The 20206-nt window shown below is 40.5% G+C and overlaps 1 protein-coding gene and 1 long non-coding RNA gene across 3 annotated transcripts in view; both read right to left on the bottom strand.

Annotated features, from left to right (window-relative positions):
* The window catches only part of LOC308476003, an 81804-nt gene that overhangs the window by 37400 nt on the left and 24198 nt on the right, over positions 1–20206 (bottom strand). The gene's annotated exons all lie outside the window — the stretch shown is intronic.
* Positions 527–19120, bottom strand: CDC16 (cell division cycle 16). 2 transcript variants are annotated; one of them, XM_081003070.1, is made up of 18 exons: positions 18944–19120; positions 17315–17369; positions 16020–16117; positions 15271–15309; positions 14110–14250; positions 13549–13708; positions 11724–11818; positions 10206–10339; positions 8836–8915; positions 6988–7037; positions 5746–5819; positions 5360–5485; positions 4816–4968; positions 4207–4270; positions 3809–3870; positions 2475–2610; positions 2278–2368; positions 527–1303 (listed from the first exon to the last, which is right to left on the bottom strand). In XM_081003070.1, the coding sequence occupies exons 1-18, from the start codon at positions 18989–18991 to the stop codon at positions 1038–1040; spliced, it is 1872 nt and encodes a 623-aa protein (XP_080859196.1). In that variant the 5' UTR covers positions 18992–19120; the 3' UTR covers positions 527–1037. The 2 variants fall into 2 exon arrangements, with proteins under 2 accessions (XP_080859196.1, XP_080859197.1); XM_081003071.1 differs by lacking the exons at positions 17315–17369; positions 18944–19120 and adding an exon at positions 17059–17192.

Genomic DNA, 20206 nt, shown 5'->3' on the forward strand with positions numbered 1-20206 from the left:
GTGTATACAGTGGTACCTTGGGTTACAGGCACTTCAGGTTACAGACTCCGCTAACCCAGAAATAGTACCTTGGGTTAAGAACTTTGTTCAGGATGAGAAATTGTGTGGTGGCAGCAGGAGGCCTCATTAGCTGAAGTGGTAGCTCAGGTTAAGAACAGCTTCAGGTTAAGAATGGACCTCCAGAACGAATTAAGTTCTTAACCCAAGGTACCACTGTATAGCCTAGATAGGTGACGATAAGAAGTCTCTTGCGCCAAGAAACCATCAAAGCACACTCCGAGGCTTCCAAGAGTACATTGGATCTGCCACACATCTAATGTCCTAAAAGTGCAGCTTTTAGGAGACCGCCTCATGAGTTGAATTTGGATCTGTGGATTCTAATTAGGCCTGCAGGCTGATGGATCCCTATGCCTATTGTAAAAGTTTGTTGCGCAGCAGCACCTGAATTTTCATTTAACCAATAACCTGTGTTTGGATGTAACTCGTGTCAGGAAGATAGCGTGAAGAAGCAGTAAGGAATCTGAAATGACAAATGAGGCTAGATAAGAGTATTTACTTCCACACTTAAGACTTGGCAACAATTAAATTGGGGAGGAAATGCATTCAGGTGATAAGAATAATTTTTTACAATTGTGTGTATGACTTAAACAAAGCAATGAAAACTTTAATTCTGGTTTAAAGAATAAAATATAGTATCAAATCATCAATTTTGCAGGGGGTTGTTATGACACATATTTAACATGGAAATAGAGAAAGTTAGAAAGCCAAGGTAGGAATTCATCAGCTCTTGGACACAGAAACAAACAAGTTGTAAACTAAATATTTTTCAACATTCACAGTCTTTTTTCGTAACAGAAACCACAGGATGCAGTGAAGAGTTTAAAAATACATATGATTATTTTGCATAATAAAATTGGTATGAATAAACACACTGTCACAGTCGCGGGCAGTTCTTTGATGTCAACAGCAGTTGAAGAAGGCATGAGGTGACAAAAATGCACATTACATGATGATGAATCTATTCTAGCATTTTAAAGTCAAGTACTGTGATCTGACATTGATGTTTCTAACATCATATCACTTTCATTCATTTCAATTTCAAAGGTTTCATCTAATGGAGGGGGTGCTTCCGTAGTTCTCCTCTGATGTGGTGCTTCCACTGCCATGATACTACTTTCTTCTAAGGTTTGCTTTTCTATATCAAATTCCAATACGTCCCACGCAGGTGAAATAATGTTCTTTAATGTCTTCATAGTATGCACATCAAAGTCATAGCATCTTAATTTATCCTTAATTGCAGTTCCTGAAAGAGATTGTTATGTTAATTTCCGCCATGAGATTACTTCCATGTAAAAATACTATTTCTGTCCAGTCCCATAGACTCTTAAAAGACGAAGTTCACTATAGAATCACAGAATCGTAGAACTGGAAGGGACCACAGGGACCATCAAGTACACCCCTCTATGATTCATTTTTTACTTTATTATTACATTTTATCCCACTCCCCCCCCACAAGGTGCTCAAGGTGATGTACATGGTTCTGCTCCTTTCCATTTTATCCTCACAACAGCCGTGTGACATAGTTTAAGCTGAGAAGCGGTAACTGGCCCAAGGTCATCCAATAAGCTTCATGGCTGAGTGAGGATTTAAACCCTGGCCCTAAATACATCATAGTGACTGTAACCTGTAGGTCTTTAGATAATTAAGAATGCGCACAGTAATTCCTATGTCAAGAAAGTTAATCTTCTGTTGGTATTTATTTTATGGAACGCCCCCCCCCCCAATGGCAGCATCATCATTAAACTTTGGCAATTGCAATGGTGAAAGAACTGCATGCAATGCATACTCTACTGAGTAGGGAGGAGCAGAACTAATATTTCCCAAGTTCAACATACAGATTCTTCAGATGGGGCTAAGAAAGATTCCTGTCTGAATCCATGGAGAGCTATGACTAGTTAGTGGTGGACAGCTTAGACAGTGCTAAGTGGTGGACAGCTACACAGTGCTAAGCTAGGTGAACCAGTGGTCTGACCTGGTGTAAGCAGCCTCCCTCTGTTCTTAAACCAAGCTGTAATTTCTTACCAAAATAATTTAATAAAGCCATTGACCTTCTGCCTTCTGGGGGACTCAGCAAATGGTTTACTAGTGATAAGTTTGCCAGTGCTCTTCATGAAAAAAATGTGCTAATGCTCTTCGTGAATGCACATCTGTACTGACAGCCGTAGCACTGTGGGAACATTTGAATAGCTATAGAGCAGTAACAAAATCACAGCTTACCAATGTAGGCTTCAGAATCACCAATATACATTTCTATGCAATGTCCAAGCATAGTCACTGAAAACGTATCATCTCTTCTAAGACCAAGGGCCTGATTAAAAAGGACAAATTACAAAATCAAGAAAAGTGAAAGATCATACTGAGCACATCAAGCTTGACACCAATTCCACCCCCCCAATTTTATAAAGATTACATACTGTATGAAAATAATCAATTGCACTTTCAAAATTTCCCATCAGACTGTGAATGTATCCAATGGAAGAATAAGTAGAAGCATTCTGAGGAATCAACACTAGAGCTTGACGATGGTATTCGAGAGCTTCTTCGTACTTCCTATTAAGAAAAACATGGATAAGGATATATTATTATTATTATTATTATTATTATTATTATTATTAATTTATTTATACCCCACCCATCTGGCTGGCTTCCAACAGAACACTAAAATACAATAACCTATTAAACATTAAAAGCTTCTCTAAACAGGGCTGCCTTCAGAAGTCTTCTAAAAGTCTGGTAGTTGTTGTTCTCTTTGACATCTGGTGGGAGGGCGTTCCACAGGGCGGGTGCCACTACCGAGAAGGCCCTCTGCCCGGTTCCCTGTAACTTGGCTTCTCGTAGCGAGGGAACTGCCAGAAGGCCCTCGGCGCTGGACCTCAGTGTCCGGGCAGAACGATATTGTTTCATTCACATTGTTAGGAAATACAAATAGTAAACAATTGGCCATAAAAAAACACATGGTACACTGGGCTGGTTCAGATGTTAAAGCACCCTCCTAACATGGAAAGTAATCTCAGCAGAAGTTCTCCTGGCCATTTCAAAGAATCTCAGCTTAGCATTCCATGCAAACCAGGAATACTGGTTAAAAACAAACAATGGTTATTTGTTCAACAAGCTAATTTTAAACCATGGGTTATGAAGCTGGCTTTTAAATAAACCACTGGATTCACGCTGTAAGGTGAGCGAAGCTGAAATTATTTAAAACTGAAAATAAACTCAGCAGTAGTCTTCCTACCACCTGCAAGAGAAAAGAGGAAAGGAGGGAGTGCATGAGCCTGACATTTCTTTAGTGATGCTTGTCCTATATGCTACTAAAACAATGGCTTAGCATTCACGCAAACCAGCCCACAGGGTGAAAAGAAGAATGCAGAAGGAAGGAAGGGAAGCTGTGAGATGAGGTGGGCGGGGGGGGGGGGGAGGTGTGTAAGTAGATGTTGGAAATATCTATGAATTTTGAAGGACAATGAAGTTTCACATCCTGGCCTCAGGAACTCTATGCAGTACCTCAGGTCTCTGAGCTTTCACTGTTCTATCATAAAGACTAGAAGCTTGTTTCTTAAAAAATGCAATAGCTGAGATGTTTAGAATACCATATTCCACAATACATTCCATTTCAATATATAATATGAACATGCCAGATGATAAATATAATTAAATGCATACAGAAGGTTTAGTAAAACTGGAATGCCATACCATTTAAGGATAAATACTTAAAATACTAAGTACTGGTAAAAATCGCTGTTCCACTTACTTAAGCTTTCTGCATACATGCCCCAGATTATTCAATAAAGGTTCCCACTTGTCAACCGTCACCTGCAAGACAAGCATCACATCTAAAGACAAAATTTTAATGCCTCTAAAACAAAATCTTGATTGAAGTAAACAAGCTATTCCATTGGCTGATTAACAAAATATCAACACCCATGCTCCAAATGATGACTTGTTATATGAAAACTTTTGGGCAATACCATAGGTGGGAAGGTGATGATCTGCATATGAATTGCTTCTGGGATATGGGTAGCTTTTAAGCAGAATGCTTGGTGGGATTCTTCAAATGTAGCACTTTGGGGTCGTACTTTCAAAACACAACCCGCTGAGATGAAATTATGGCCAACTCTATATCTATATCTATAAATAAAAATAAAATACCTCATTTCCAATGGCTTTGATCTTTTCTAACGCATCAAGAAACCACTTTTCTGCAGTTTTCCAGCTGAAAGAAAATAAGATAAAACACATTTAGAGGTCTATGTCTTATGCATATGTCTCTTCAAATTAACAGCTTATCTATTTTATTACCTATAGGGCCTTGCGTACAGAAAATGCCATTAACATGCAGCATTGAAAGATGCCTATGGGATCTCTCTTTTTTTTAAAGGCAAAGATGTATGTGTTTTTTTTAATGATGCTTACTGTTCCAATGTAAAAATAATTCCCATGAGATACAAAAGCAGTGATAAGTACTTAGCTGTTTTTTTGAAAACCGCATCTGATCACTGAAGGAAAAAATAATATATTTCCTAAACTACAGTTATCAGTGACTGTGATAAGTGGTGTAACTGCCATTGCGTTGTCAACATGATATAGTTTATATATGAAATAGTTGAAGTGACACATTAATATTAGTACTAAGTTCATTAAGTGCACAAGTGGGCAGTATAATGGTTTCTAGGTTTTGGAGGGGGAGCTAACCAAGAAAGGAAATTAAGTGCAGATATCTGGTACAAAGACAACCCAAAGTTAAAAATACTAACTTACTCTCCATTTTGAAATGCTACCACTCCAACTTCATGCATCACAAAAGGGTCTTCGGGTGCAATACTTAAAGCTTGGCTGAAAAACCGCTCAGCTAATTTTGAGTTGTTGGTCAAGCCGTACTCCAGCCCAATATACAGCATTGGCAAATGGCAGCTACAAAAATAAAGAACACGGACAGTAATTAAAAAAAAACCTAAGACATGAGGACATTTAATGCAGCACCACATTTCATTTAAACAACTCTTTGATCTATAGTTTTAAAAATACTGCAAACACTTTTAAATGGGGGGGGGGGGTAGACAGAATAGTTAAGTTTCCTTGTTTTGACAAGCATATCCATAATACTGCACTAGTAACTAATGTAAAGCTTACTTTCTAAGAGAAATATTAATTTCGCTGCAAACACTGAATACATCTCTGATGGCAGAAGTTTTCCCAGTAAATTATTATTTTTGTTTATTTTTCATCCAATATTAATACCCGTTTGCCAAGATGGTTTTATTGAACTACATCCCTATTTCCTGGCAATCTAATTTTGACCTACCCTTTCATCAGCTGGGCTGCAGTGAAGTAAGCAGCCATTGCTTGGTCATGCTCACTTTCAACTGCAAATGAGTGCCCATATGCTATCCATGCTGGTCCATATGTTCTCTCAAGGGTGGTGGCTTTGCTGAAACATAAAAACCAAGTACGTGAAATAAGAGCCAATGAAACCTGCAATGCTAAATGTAATGCTTAAAGCTGTAACTCTGAAGTACAACTACTCTGAGAATAGTTATTTACTGAAGTGTGCCAATTCCAGTCTTCCGGCATACAGAAGGTTGCCTGGACCTTACTTAGTTCATCAGTGCTAACAGTACAAGGTTTCTTAAAATGGTAAACTTACAAGACAGCAACCCTTAGGACTACAGAAGACAAAGTGAGACTTACCTAAGGTATCTTCTGGCGTGTTCATTTTTATGGCCAACCATAAGATAATAACATCCTACAGCAAACCAGGAGACCTAATCGCCAGATAAAATTCAAGACATGTTAAAGCACACTACAGTGGTACCTCGGGTTAAGTACTTAATTCGTTCCGGAGGTCTGTTCTTAACCTGAAACTGTTCTTAACCTGAAGCACCACTTTAGCTAATGGGGCCTCCTGCTGCTGCTGCGCCGCCGGAGCACGATTTGTGTTCTCATCCTGAAGCAAAGTTCTTAACCCGAGGTACTATTTCAGGGTTAGCGGAGTCTGTAACCTGACGCGTATGTAACCTGAAGCATATGTAACCCGAGGTATCACTGTACTGATATGACAATTTTGTATGACCAAGTAAGTCAAACTATGACTTACTGAGACTGTGCAAACATGCAAACATACTGTGCCGTGCTGAGTAAGGAAAAGGTTTGGCTTAGCATGCTGTTTGAACTGCAACTTGCGGTTAAACTCTCTCCTCACTAACCACAAGCAGTAGCCCAAAATAAGCCTTGGTGCAGCAGTAAAAAGGACCAAGGAGAAGGAAGGTGGCTGCAAGCTATTTTCCATGGATCCGGATTAGTAAGCCTTGATTTGGCTCACTGTGTCATGAAAACAAGGCCAATGTACGGGATCGGTTCCATTTAAAATGTAGGAACATCGTGGGTTCAAGCAAACAGCATTAGAAATACGTTCCTTTGATAAGTGCTCTGCATTTATCAACATTTTATCCCTTTCCTAAAGGAAATGGTTTGCTGGATCGTTTCCTTATTTTTGTGGCACGGAGTCCACAATATTTAGTGGCTGAGAAAATGTGACTTTGTTGAGCAGCAGGTATACAATTTGTGATTGCCAGTGCTGTGCGCACTGTGGTTCAACAACTTGTGGATAGCTAATTTGATTCCATGAGTGATGAGTAGTACAATCCCTTCTCTACCATGCCTACTCTATTTGTGAAATTTTTAAGATTGGGGAGGGGGGTCAAAAGCTAAGCATTTTATGTACCATTAAGCTGGGGAATATTCATGTAGCCTATACAGAAAAGTAGTACTACCAATAAGGCTAACATTATAATAAATTATTCATTACCATAATAATGGTAATAACATTTCACTTTAGATGTATATGCTACTATATGGGTCCTAACCTTTTAAACTTTTTATTGATGGCATTCATAGCACATTTATGAAACAAAGAACAGAAGTACAACTTACAGGATTATTTGGGTACAAATCCACCAGTTTATGGGAAAGGTAGAAAAGTTCTAGGAAGAAGAAATATATTTATGTTAAACAATAGTATATATGTAGCAGCTTGTGTTGAATGTTGATAAAATAAAGTGTTATGCCTTTTTGTTCACATTTTTATTGGATTGAAAATGATAATCAGAATAAAGCTGTCAACTGTTTCTCTCAAACTATCCCATAAAATATATTCTTATGTTTTCAAGTCTATTTTCAAAGGCGGTCATTCCGCTCATTCACAAGTCATACTAAGGCAAAGTATGGTTTACCAAAACCATGCAAATGTGTTGGCTCTTGGAGACGAAGGGCACCCGTTTTGCTTCTTGACAGTCCTTTAACCATAGCATGGCATGGCAGCCATGCCAGGGTTTAGCTTAGCATGCCATGTGAACCCAGGATTGTGGCTAAGGTTTCCATATTAACCATAGAGCAAACCTGGGCTAGCCATCATGGCTAAGGAGGAAAGATCTTAATCACAACCCTGCATTTGGGCATCACCATGGTTTAGCTGTTACATGCTAAAAGTTCTGGGCAGGGAGCTCCAGGAGCCAGGACATTTGCGAGGTCCTAATGAGTCACAGTTGGCTTACCATGCCATATGAACCAGGCCACTGATAGCCACTCTAGCACGGTCGGCATATTAGACAATCTTAACATAAAATATTCCGTGGACAATTTTTACTTAACATGTTATGGTTTAGTATAGTAGCTTTTGCATTTAGTAGTGTGGTTTCCAGTTTTCTTTACAATAGGAAGCCAAGAAACAAGGGAATCAGTATTTCTCATCCCTTGGGGTGGGCCTTCCACTGAGCAAGATTTCACATTTCATTTAACTATTTTCCACTACGGATGACTCACTGTTACAATTTTTTTCCTGGCTCTCCACTGAAAGCATACACATTTCTCCTTTAAAAATTAAAAAAGGAGGAGTTGATTTTAAGTATTGTATAATATTAACTACTTAAGTAGCATCTTAATAGCTGCAAATTATAAAGGCATAAAATGCAAATATACTGTCTAACAGGATGAATAACTTTCTGCCTTTAAATGGGAAAATGGACTCATTTCTATTGCAGAACCAGCAGAAATGTGTAGCAGGAACCCCTCAATGAAAGAGTGAAATATTGCTATATTAATTTTAGTTAATATCAAATCCATCATATATGGATTAACACACAAATACGGGTCCTTATGCTTTCTTTATGACTACCCATCAATATCTGTCTACAAAATCTCATATTTTATTTATTTATTAAGGCTTGCCTTCAATGCGGCTTGTCTAGGAGAGGAACAGAATTCTACCCATGCAGCAGGACTTCACCTTCTCTTGCTTTCTCCTAAAGCTCCCCTTGCATCCTAAAATTCTGCTCCAAAAAGCTGAGACACCCCCCTCCGAGTAGATTTTGGGGGTGTGCAGGAGGAAGGAGATGAGGGTTAAATCCTGTTGAATGAGTAAAAAAATCTGCTTGTTCTGTGTTGAATTCTGGCCTATGCAGCCAATCCTTCCTCCAAGTGGCAAGACATGGTTCTCTCCTATACTATTTTATTTTCACAACCACTTTGTGAAATAGGTTAGGCTGAGATTTAGAGACTAACCAAGGCCACCCAATGAGCTTCAGGGTGGAGTGGAAATTTGAACACAGCTCTAGAACCCTGGTCCTTGTTCTACTCACTACACCATGCTAGCTTTTAACTCCTGAATTAGAGCTGAAAGGCCTATTCAGGAGTCAATGCAAAATATAAATAAATAAATAAAAATAGACCAGGAATCCCTTTAAAAATAATTAATATTCAATTTGTATTAAAACACCTTCTCACCATTTGCTTTATTCAGCTCCACAAGTGTCCCAATATGCACAGGTAAACAACTGGCATGGAATGGATCCTTTTCCATTACTCTAAAAATAAGCGGAAATAAAAACCCTCAAGGGACAGTAACTTAATAAAAATTGAGGCGCAACTAGATCATTGTTCTTGCAAAATATGGTAGAATTGCTTATTACTTTGTATCCTTCCCATCATACAAAGTACTCAGAGAGGCACTAAAAGACTGTAGTTTTCAGCTCCATATATTAAAGTTCTCCCCCCCCCAATTTTTTAAAAATAGGAATATAGAAAGGTGCCCTATACTGAATCAGACCATGAATCCATTTAGTTGAGTATTGTCTACAGTGACTGGCAACAGCTCTTGAGGGTTTCAGGCAGGAGTCTCTCCCACCCCCACCTGGAGATACTGGGAAACTGAACCCAGGACATTCTGAACATGAGGAACTGAGCCATGGCTCTTTGCCGCTGGGGAAAGAAGATTAGACTCAGCATTCGCTCAACAGGAGGCTCCATCCAGTCATGACTTGCTGACAAATGTTATCTGTGAATACAGTCATACCTCAGAAGTCAAATGGAATCTGTTCTGGAAGTCCGTTCAACTTCCAAAATGTTTGAGAACCAAGGCACGGCTTCTGATTGGCTGAAGGGAGCTCCTGCAGCCAATCAGAAGCCATGGAAGCCGCGACAGACATTCAGGTTCCAAAGAACATTCACAAACTGGAACAATCACTTCTGGGTTTGTGGCGTTTGGGAGCCAAAACGTTAGTCTCGCAAGGCGTTCGACTTCTAAGGTACAACTCTACTATTTTACCTTGCTAGACATACTGTACACTTAAAAACACATTGTGTGAAATAGCTTTCTATGTGCCCTGCTTAAAGTTGTCCATTTCCAAATGCACATATTTGGTAAATGAACAGCTAAACCCAGAGCTGTGGAACTTGTGGCCCTCCAGGTGTTGCCAGACCACAACTTGCACTATCCCCAACCACTGTCCCTGCTGGCAGCAGTTTATGGGAGTTGTAGTCCAGCAATATCTGGGGGACAAAACCTTCCCAACCCTGATCTTATCTCATCAAAATTGTCATACAAGACACTTCAATGCACCGAGCCCCAAACATTTATCCCCCAAACCTTTAGTAAAAGACTGAGAAAAGGCTAACAGGCAAGGTGTAACTGATACAATGACAGCTGGTGGGATTCCAAACGGTAGCGACCAACAATTAAGACATCCAGGCTTTACACTCCTCTCTGCTCTATGAAAAGATGCTTTCAGTAAAGAGTGAACAATTATCTACTGGCTTCCACAATTGAGTGGTTTCAAATAAATGCTATTTCGTAACAGGCTGATATATTTACTTACAGAGAAGTGAGCTTGTAGCACATCTTGAAATCGCAGTTATAGTAATGCCTTTCTGCTAAAGACACAACGACATCCAGATTGTCTTGAAGACCATCTACAGATTCAGGGATCAACGTTTCACTGGGTTTATTATACTGAAAGAGAGGAGAAATGTCAATAGAGAATCATGTGGTTGCTCAGATCCATAATACCATTATTGCTAGAGGGCAATGACATACCTCCCCCCGCCCCTATTAGACTTTGGTTCAGAAGCTTCCACTTTGTCTGGAAAGGTGGATGGCAAGACCTAACAAGATAGCAAGAACCAGCAAATGCATTTTTCTCTAACACCTTCTTTTCAGATGGATGAGGGAGTGTCCTTGTCCATTAAACTGCATTCTTAATCCAAACAAGGCCATGCTATATCACCTATCAGTTGGCTACGGAGTGCCCTGAGACAGGGTATTGCCATTTTAAAAAACAGTGTAAAAGCCTAATAAATTCAAGCAGTCCTATTGTTAAGGGTGGCGACAGGGGTGGGGCAGAGATTGCCATCCTTTCTGTTCACATGAAAGACAATCTACCATGATCATTCCATTCTTCCATGGGTCTTTGTTTCTACAATAATAGCCAGATTGCCTGAATAGACCTATATGCTTCCAGTAGCACCTTTAAGACCAACTAAGTTGGTATCTGAACTAAGATGGTATCTGAAGAAGTGTGCTTGCACACGAAAGCTCATACCAAGAACTAACTTAGTTGGTCTTAAAGGTGCTACTGGAAGGATTTTTTTTTTTTTTTTGACTATGGCAGACCAACACGGCTACCTATCTGTAACTAGACCTATATGGTTTAGGAAGTAGTCTTCTCACACAATGAGGGTGGGAGTAGGGAAAAGGCAGCTAGAGCTGCCCTTCCTGCTATTCATATCAACAGCTATGTATTACAGGGTAAACATCTGCTGTGAGAAGCCTGCTGTACTCATAGAGGCTCCCTGCACAATTAAGGTTCTAAACTGTGTAAGGAGCCTTTGTGAGTATAGCAGACTTGCTGCTGCAGATGTTTGCCCTTCAATGCATGACAAGTGGCAGGGAAGTGTGATGGCAACATAGTGAAAGGCGCATAGCTAGCGAGAGCATCTATGCTCTCCACTGATGAGGTTCTAATTGTGTGAGGAGCAGAGTACTTGCGTAGGGCTGCAGAGTTTTCCAAATGATAATCTGAACCTGATTTTAGCTTTATATTTTGAAAACTGCATTGTTTCCATTATAGCCATTATGACCCTTCTAGAATTATTAAATATATATAGTATATCATATTTGGATACAATGAAAGCTTTTGAGGGGTGAATTCTGATTAATAAATAGTATGCAAGGTCACAATAACTGATGCTAAACTGCTAAGACACAAAAAGAAGCAAATCATAGGTCCTAAGATGCAAAATATAGGCTATTGGTTACATTAAAGTATATGTAACAGAATGTTATCAAATTTACATATGAATCAATGTAGATTTCTTTTAAACTACAGTACTATTACCTTTTTTAATTTGTTCTCAAACAGAAAATGTAGCAATACTACTTCTTCTTCTGTACACTGTTTTCCTAGAGGTAGAGATTCCAGCAGCTCTTTTTCTGAACACATCAGTTACAAAAGTGAATTCCAGAAGAATGGTAGAGAATAATAAAAACAAAATAAAACATCAAACATTAAAAACTTCTCTAAATAGGGAAGGTAAGTGATACAATATACTTTGTGGCATTGTATTTGTATGGTGTAATTCATATGGATCAAATGACACATTGTTTGGGATGAAATTTATACAATGGTATAAATGTGGTGTGTTATTGTGATGCTTTTTCACTGAACATGAGATTTGTGGCAGGAGCAGTGCTCAGGTAAAAATGTTTCAACTGCTACCACATACAGCATCATAAAACATGTTGCATTGAGATATAAGGTTCTGATATACAGTCAGTCTGTCTAGAGAATTAGGAACACTCTGCTACTTCCTATGTATGTTTACCTGTCTTTGTCTATTCTGCTGGGAGCTGCCCAGAGCGACTGGGGAAACCCAGCCAGATGGACATGGTATAAATAATAAAGTTATTATTATTATTCTATAAATATGTCTCCAAAACTTTTAGAACCTGTGCTTCCCTTCTGAATTTCCTCTGCCCTGTGCCTTTCTCCTCTCTCCTGTCCTGCAAATCTTACAATCTGACACCAATAACCCATTCCAGAAGTGAGCATGTGGAGTTATGTGCCATCATATGCAGTTATGTATCATCGATAGATTTGATTAGCAGTGGAAAATAGCAGGGGAAAAGATTTCCCCCCTAAAAATCACATTAAGCAGCACTTCCTTTTTGGGATGATAAATAGCAGAGATGTGAATCAGTGTCTTTTTTTTCCAGGGAGGCATGAGATCTACCCAGATCTTAGCTGGTAGGGTCGAAGGTTCCTAGAAATTCTCTCTCTCTTCCTGTAATTCCTTCTGCCTTAGAAACACCATACCCAAAAAGGGAGGCTTGCTTCATAATTTAATAAACACTAGCCTGTCCATTGCAGGGAACAGTAGAGAAGCAAGGTGATAATGGCCTTCATATGCCAGTTTGAAGGCTGTATTTTATATTCGGACTGATGAAATGCCTATCACTATGGCAGAAAAGAAGTAAAAGAGGGTTTGCAGGATCACCATCAGTGGGGAAGGTGCTGCTGGTTTTACCCCAACTGCAGCATTGCCTTCAAATTCATTTTCATGGGGGAAATAAAACAATGAACATTAGCCATTTGCTAATACAAGGAAGGGAAAGTAAAGAGTACCACATTCACGGGCGCAACTGAGCTGAGGGCTACCACACTGAGCATGTTGCTATCACATGATGGCAGCAGTGCTGGCTGAGGATCCAGTAGATCCCGTGTCAGCCCAGCCTTTCCTCCACAAAAACACCCTGCTTTGGAGCATTCTGAAGTCTACAGCCACTAGGAACACCACTGCTGGCATCTTCCATCTGTTCCAACTCTGTTTGGATGGGCACACAGGGATGCTCCACGGTGACCGGACTTCCCTGCCAGGGGCAGAGTTGCCTCATTAGTGGAGGCTGGTGGCACCAGACAGTGCTGGGCAGGGGGACACCTCCGCTTCAAAAACAAAACACAAAAAACCTCCAGCAAGGAAGATTGTGAGTTTGAGCTGCTCTGTCGGCTTTGGAGAATAACCAGCAAAATTTATTTATTTTGAAAACTGGTATCTCTATTCAATGGCTGATATGGTAATTTAATATTTTGTTGATTAAAACAGTTTTTTGGACAAAGAGAAATAATGTTTTAAAACTGGAGGGGTGATGAGAGTTCTCGAAACCTTCTTCTGCTGTCAGCATATGGTGTGATGTTAAAAGGTCAAATGCTTCGAAGCAGTAAACATCGAGTTTCAAGGCCTCTTTGTAGCTGAATGTTGCCAGGGTTCTGTTATCAAGTGCATCATAGATCTTCCCACGCAAAAGGCAAATAGAGCTCTTGATCTGATGGGAAAGGATAGGTGGAGGTCAGAGAAGGAATTGGTGTTTGCAGTTTGATTCTGAGCACAAATTAAAACTTAGAAACAAAAAAAATGCATTTTATTCATCAGATTGGACCAGTCACACTGCATAAAATTCATAGTTAAGTGTGTTATACATCTGTACAGTGGTTAACCATGTACAGCCCATGAGGTGTGTACTTGATTCATGTGTGTCTTTACTTTACTTATACAAACACAAACTCTTTTAAAGATGAAATACTGCTTTTACAAAGCAAAAATTTAAAGACATAACACAAGACTATTGCAAATTAACATCACCAGAAAGCCTTCTAGTTCCTTTCCCTGCAGCCTTGAATACATCATATGCTTACATTAATTTATATCTGTCAATATGTTACTCACTGAAGATTGTGAAACCTCCCAGTCACTGGAACAGTCCTTTGGACCACTTTCATCCTTACAATATTTTTCGAACAGTCTTTTGTTGATCGGCTCTTCCATGTCAAGAATATCAAGAGCCTGTTGATATTCTTTTGCAGCGTACTGTACAGAGAAACTCAAAGTTATGTTATGTTTAAAGTGGCAATGCAAAAAGTACTATTTTTTTAAAGAGCTCATCCACCAGCAGGTTATATACCTTACATAATTCATTCTGAACAACAACTTTACACATATAAACACACATACCACTTTTGGTTGTTATACAGGCATACAAAGCCTAAACCCATCTCAACCTCAACATCCACAGAGTTGCCTCTTTTTTGTTAGTTTCTTTTAGTCCCTACATTCTCTATTTCCCTTTAAACCTTTGCCACCGTACCAAGCTTTCTGTGCTTATTACTTTGTTCTTCTGTTTCCCACACAGCCGTCTTTCCTATTGGGCTTACTGGTGAGTTGCACCAGGGCGCTGGCCTCTCAGGGGCGCCACAGTGACTGGGGGAGCTGCATGGCTTTGCCGGCGGCCTCCCCTTTCCCTGCACACCCGCCAGCTGTGCCCTGTCAACCATATGGCTGGGGGGGGGGGGGAGCGTGCAGCTTGCTTCCCAAGCCTCCACAGGAGGAGAGCAATCCCTGCAGAGGCTTAGGATGGAAGCTGCGCCCCACCAACTATATGGCTGGCAGGCGTGCAGCTTCCCTCCCAAGCCTCCGTGGGAGGAGAGCAATCCCCGCAGAGGCTTGGGGAAAGGTCGACAACTCTGGGAAAGGGGGGGGGTGGCGCCGGAGGGATCTTTGAACCACGCGCAGGGTATGCTTAAGACAGCCCTGGTTTCCCACTCTATTCCTACTGCATATTATTTAGATGTGAGCTTTCAAGAAAGGAATGTGTGTTTCCTTTATTCAATAGTGTTAACTGTCCTGAATCTTCAATAAGCACAGCTTTAAAATAATTATAGCATTTAAACTACCATTTGAATTGCAGTATATTTTAAGCTAGCAGTTACAAAATAGTTCAGGTTTTCACATTTCTATCTCAGCTGCAGAAATAATCCCTTCTGCCATGTGATTTTCTTATACATACTGGCTGCTTAGTGAAGAATCATTCTAATGTAAGTAAATACTTACATGACATCTAGCAGCAAGGTATCGACATGCTTCATATAACTAAGAGAGAAATTAAAACTGTTTAAATAATTTTGCACTTTGAAAAGGTATAACTTTTTAAAGAATAAAGATGGTGATGCCTGACATAGCATTGTGATTCTTATACTGTGTACTTTCAATTCATGAGTCTGTTTATCATATTTTGACCAGTTCCTTTAATACATTCTGCATGCCAAGAGTCAACTCTTTCATTGCCTTTCTAACTGAACTGCTCTCTATCATCTCCCTTCTGCCAACATAGATCCTGCTGACTTAATTAATTTTGAAAGAATCCTATTTATCTATGTATTAAAAGAAAGAAAGAAATCTAGGAAACAGAAGGAATGTTTTCAATAAAAATTGTCTTATGCTACTTTGCTTTTCTGTAACCACTACCCACCGCTGGCTTCAGCAAGACACCTGTGAGCAAGTGAGCAGTTTATGTTACCACTTCTATGCTATTTGTATTTCTTACTTTTCTCCCATTACTTCTACAGTACTGCAGTATTGGCTTAACTGCTATCAGCACCTACAATTTTAATAGTTCATCATGTTCTATTCCATCTTATCCCCATTTGGTGCTTTGACTATTTTCTCATATGTTACCTATTTCATAAATTATTACAGAAGGTGTAGCAACCAGCATGTCTGACAATGCTCGACTTAGCAACTTGTACAACAAACCGAAAAGACTAAAATGGAAGAAACAAGACTGGTCTGCAGTATCTTACCTTATCTAGTTTTCTTGACCTAAGGGCATGTGCTGCCCTGTGGTACTGAGCTGTGAGGTAAAGACACTGAGCCAGCCAATAGATATCCTGTGGGTCTTCTAAAAAAGAAATAGCCACACAACTTTATTAAATATGATCCCCCTCAAAACTCATGTGCTTTATCTTGCTTGTATGGGATATATTTCATTCACAGCATGTTAAAAAAAACAGCAACACTTAATTTACCAAAAGCAAGTATTTCTATAACTGATAAATTAAAGAACAATAAAAAATCCTATCTTTGTCAACCTGAGAAAAATGTCTAAGCACTAAGTTAAACCAACCATTGGAATTTTGCATTGCATTTAACAGTCTTTTAGACATAAGGGTGTAAACAATGGCCACATGACTGCAATTTTGGAGATAACGTGCATCATTTACAAGCATTACAAACATTTACTAGGGAAATAGATATACTACCCTGCATATTCACTGTCATTTTTATACACCAATGCAAGCCAGATCAGAGTTACTGTATCTCGATGATGGCGAAACACCACAATGTTGAAAGTTTTTATTCATATAAATCAGTTATGGGAAATCTCTGGATGTGGACCTGCTATACCTCCCCATTTGGCCCACCAGCAGGTTTCCAACAAGTCACACCCTCCTGCTCTGCATGTGATGTTCTATAGGACATCAGTTGTAGGGCTGGTAAATATTTCTCTCCCTGATAAAAGTGAGGTTTGCAAGCACAACCCATCACCAATCAGCTGACCATGAGTGCCTGCAAAGCGCTACACCATAGCTGTCAACTTTTCCCTTTTCTTGTGAGAAATCCTATTCGGAATAAGGGAATTTCCCTTAAAAAAAGGGAAATGTTGACAGCTATGTGCTACACTATGCAAGTGCTGTTGAAAAGCTGATTATTGATGTTTGTAAAGTGCTGTGCCTTTGCCTGTGCAGTTTGATTTCAAACTGTGCTGGCAAAGGAAAATGGGTCCCCTGATGTCACTGTGAGATACAGTAGTTTGGTTTACAGGTGGGCAGACCCACCCACCTGTCAAGCTTTGCCTGCAGGTGGTGGAGCAAGTAAGGATCCATCCTGCTGGCTTGATCCAGTTTCCCACCTCTGCTGTAAATACAGTACTTCAAAGTTATCAACCCAAGCAATCCAAGCCTGAAAGACATGTCATGGTCATTCTGAAGAAAAATAAACACAACATAGGAAAGGGAAATTCATTTAGAAGACACTTCACAAAAATAGTTTTAGAAACGTTGACTTCTGTATAATTTAAGTTAAATATGTAACTTACCATGAGACAATGAAGCTACTTTATCTGCCCAAAACAGAGCACTTTGATACTGTTGCTGTTTTTAGGGGCAAAGAAAGAACAAGTATTACACATGTTTTTCCTATAACAAATTGTATTGATTACATTTGATTCCCACCCTTTATCCAAGGGACTCCAGGCAACATACATGGTACTCTCCCCTGCTGTCAACTCCCAGTTTTATCTTTTTATCTACTCTGTGAGGTAGATTAGGCTAAGATAGTGTGACTTGGCTCATGGTCACGCAGAGAATTTTATAGATGAGTGGGGATTTCAACCTATGTCTCCTTAGTCTTTCTCTAATAAAACTGGATTATTGCTTATACAAATAAGCAATGAATTTTTATTTGTCCACCAGGAGAGAACCAATCTGGTATTACTATATATACAATCCATTTGATCATTTTGCAAATGAAGAATTGAAGCTAAATGACCCGCCCAGAACTACCAACACTTTGAGACACTGAACTATCGCCAAGAGAAGGCCTGTCACTTTATATTGGAAGGGCCTCCTGTACGTTTAACTACAGCATGTCGGACAGAAACTGTGCCACTCACTGAAACCGCCTCTCTCCGCTAGAAAAGGCACATAGCTTCTAACAGGTAAGTAATGTGGCGATGGCAACCAGGGACTGGTAGAGAGAGAGAAAGACAGGTGAACAATAGGTTGAGCCAGAGCCAACAACAGCAGGCACATCTAGCTAATTCTAGTTTGATAGAATCATAGAACCTGTAGAGCTGGAAGGGGCCACGAGGGTCATCTAGCCCAACACCTTGCATGGGCGTAGCCGGGATTTATGTCGGGGAGAAAGGCTTTATGTTGGCGGGCGGGGCAGAACCGAACTATTAGTTAAGTATTTCTACTCATTTACAGTGGTACTTCGGGTTACATACGCTTCAGGTTACAGACTCCGCTAACCCAGAAATATTACGTCGGGTTAAGAACTTTGCTTCAGGATGAGAACAGAAATCATGCTCCGGCGGCGCAGCAGCAGCAGGAGGCCCCATTAGCTAAAGTGGTGCTTCAGGTTAAGAACAGTTTCAGGTTAAGTACGGACCTCCGGAACGAATTAAGTATTTAACCCGAGGTACGACTGTACTTAAAAGGGAATGGTGTGGGTTGGGGGGATAAGGTATTTATTTTGCAATGCAGATACTAATACATGGGGCTTCTTTTGCAGATAACTGCACTCAACTTGTGATAATCAGAGTACAGTGCAAAGTTCTTAACCTGAAGCACTATTTCTGGGTTAGCGGAGTCTTTAACCTGAAGCGTATCTAACCACTGTACTTGATTTAGGTCAGGACTCCCCTGCAATGCAGGAATCATTTGCCCAACGTGTCCCTCGAACCCACGACCCTGCTGAGATCTACAAGGGCAACACCTTAGGAAGTGGCAGCTGACTGCCTGCACCAACCCTTAGGCTGGCTGCAAGTAAAAAGAAGGCAGGCAATTGGGGGGGGGAGGGTTGGAGAGGAGGGTGAGCTGAGGCTGAGCTTCCCATCCAAAAAAAGAGTGGGCGTCGTTGGCGGCCAATGAGCGACGTTGGGGACCCCGAGAGAACGACGGGGGGGGGGAAGTGTCTCTCCACCTTTCTCGCCTTGGCTCACCTGGTCTATGTACTGTCTCACCCGCTTCCGGAGGCGTTCCAGGTTCATTTCCCCGCAGAGACCCTTCGGGGGAAGCCGGACGGCGAAGCCGCCTCCGCTGTCTCGCCTCGAGCTCCTTCACGTTAAACAACCGCCGCTCGCGTCTCCTCTGACAAGGTCCGTCGGCAATAGCGCTCCCCCGCGACATCGCCTAGGTGCAACAGTCATAATTGCACCCTCGGAAACGCCGGCCCTGCGCGCGACGTTCCGGCAGTTCCTCGAGGCGTGGAAAATACAAACAAACCGCTGGCGTTTTTAAATTTGCACAGAGCGACCTACGGGGGCGGGGTAAAGTATTGTTTAGGCGGGCGACGGGGTTATCGCTGCTGTTTTTGGTTTTTCCGTATGCTCCCCCCCCCCCCCAGATCTTATGAAATATTGGCTTGTTTATATTTATTTGATGGATTGATTTATATACCGCCCTTCATCAGGGTGGTTCACAGACAGAGCCTGATTTAGGTTTGATGAGGCTCTAAGCTACTGAAGATAATGGGGCCCTTTATATGTCCAGAGGTCCTTTGTCAACAACAATTTGTCGCTGTTTTTTGTGTTGAATAGATGCTATATGGTAATTCATGGACCTAATAGGTATCTAAAGCTATTTGCACATAACAAAATATTGTAGTTTTTATTTTGTTTTTTATCTTATATTTTGGAAATATACATCCAGTTTTTTCCCCACTTCAAATTTTTTTTGGGCCCCCAAGAGAGTGGGGCCATAAGCTATACAGTGGTACCTTGGGTTACAAACGCTTCAGGTTACAGATGCTTCAGGTTACAGATGCTTCAGGTTACAGACTCTGCTAACCCAGAAATAGTTCCTCGGGTTAAGAACTTTGCTTCAGAATGAGAACAGAAATCGTGTTCTGGCGGCGCGGCGGCAGCGGGAGGCCCTATTAGTTAAAGTGGTGCTTCAGGTTAAGAACAGTTTCAGGTTAAGAACGGACCTCCAGAACGAAGTAAGTTCTTAACCAGAGGTACCACTGTAGCTTGTTTAGCTTCTACGCAAATCCGGCACTGTTCACATATACAGGATAAAAAACATGAACAGAAGTAAAACGAAACAGCAAAATGATAACACCACCCCCATTCCCACAGACACATATAAAAAAAAAAAAGGCTGTGAGGATATCAATTAGCAGAAGGCCTAGTTAAAGCGGAACATTTTTTTGCCTGGCGCCTAAATATATATAATGAAGAGAGCATCCTACAAATGGCGAGCCA

This window comes from Podarcis pityusensis (genome assembly GCF_964106645.2).
Source record: "Podarcis pityusensis genome assembly, chromosome: 4".
NCBI lineage: Eukaryota > Metazoa > Chordata > Lepidosauria > Squamata > Lacertidae > Podarcis > Podarcis pityusensis.

Excerpts from the sequence above, each read along its gene's own strand:
- CDC16 (XM_081003070.1), bottom strand. The coding sequence starts at position 18,991 with ATGAACCTGGAACGCCTCCGGAAGCGGGTGAGACAGTACATAGACCAG. Across the intron at positions 14,251-15,270 it reads ACCTTGCTGCTAGATGTCAT|TACGCTGCAAAAGAATATCA; the intron begins GTAAGTATTTAC and ends TTCTCTGTACAG. Across the intron at positions 13,709-14,109 it reads GGGAGGTTTCACAATCTTCA|ATCAAGAGCTCTATTTGCCT; the intron begins GTGAGTAACATA and ends CTTTCCCATCAG.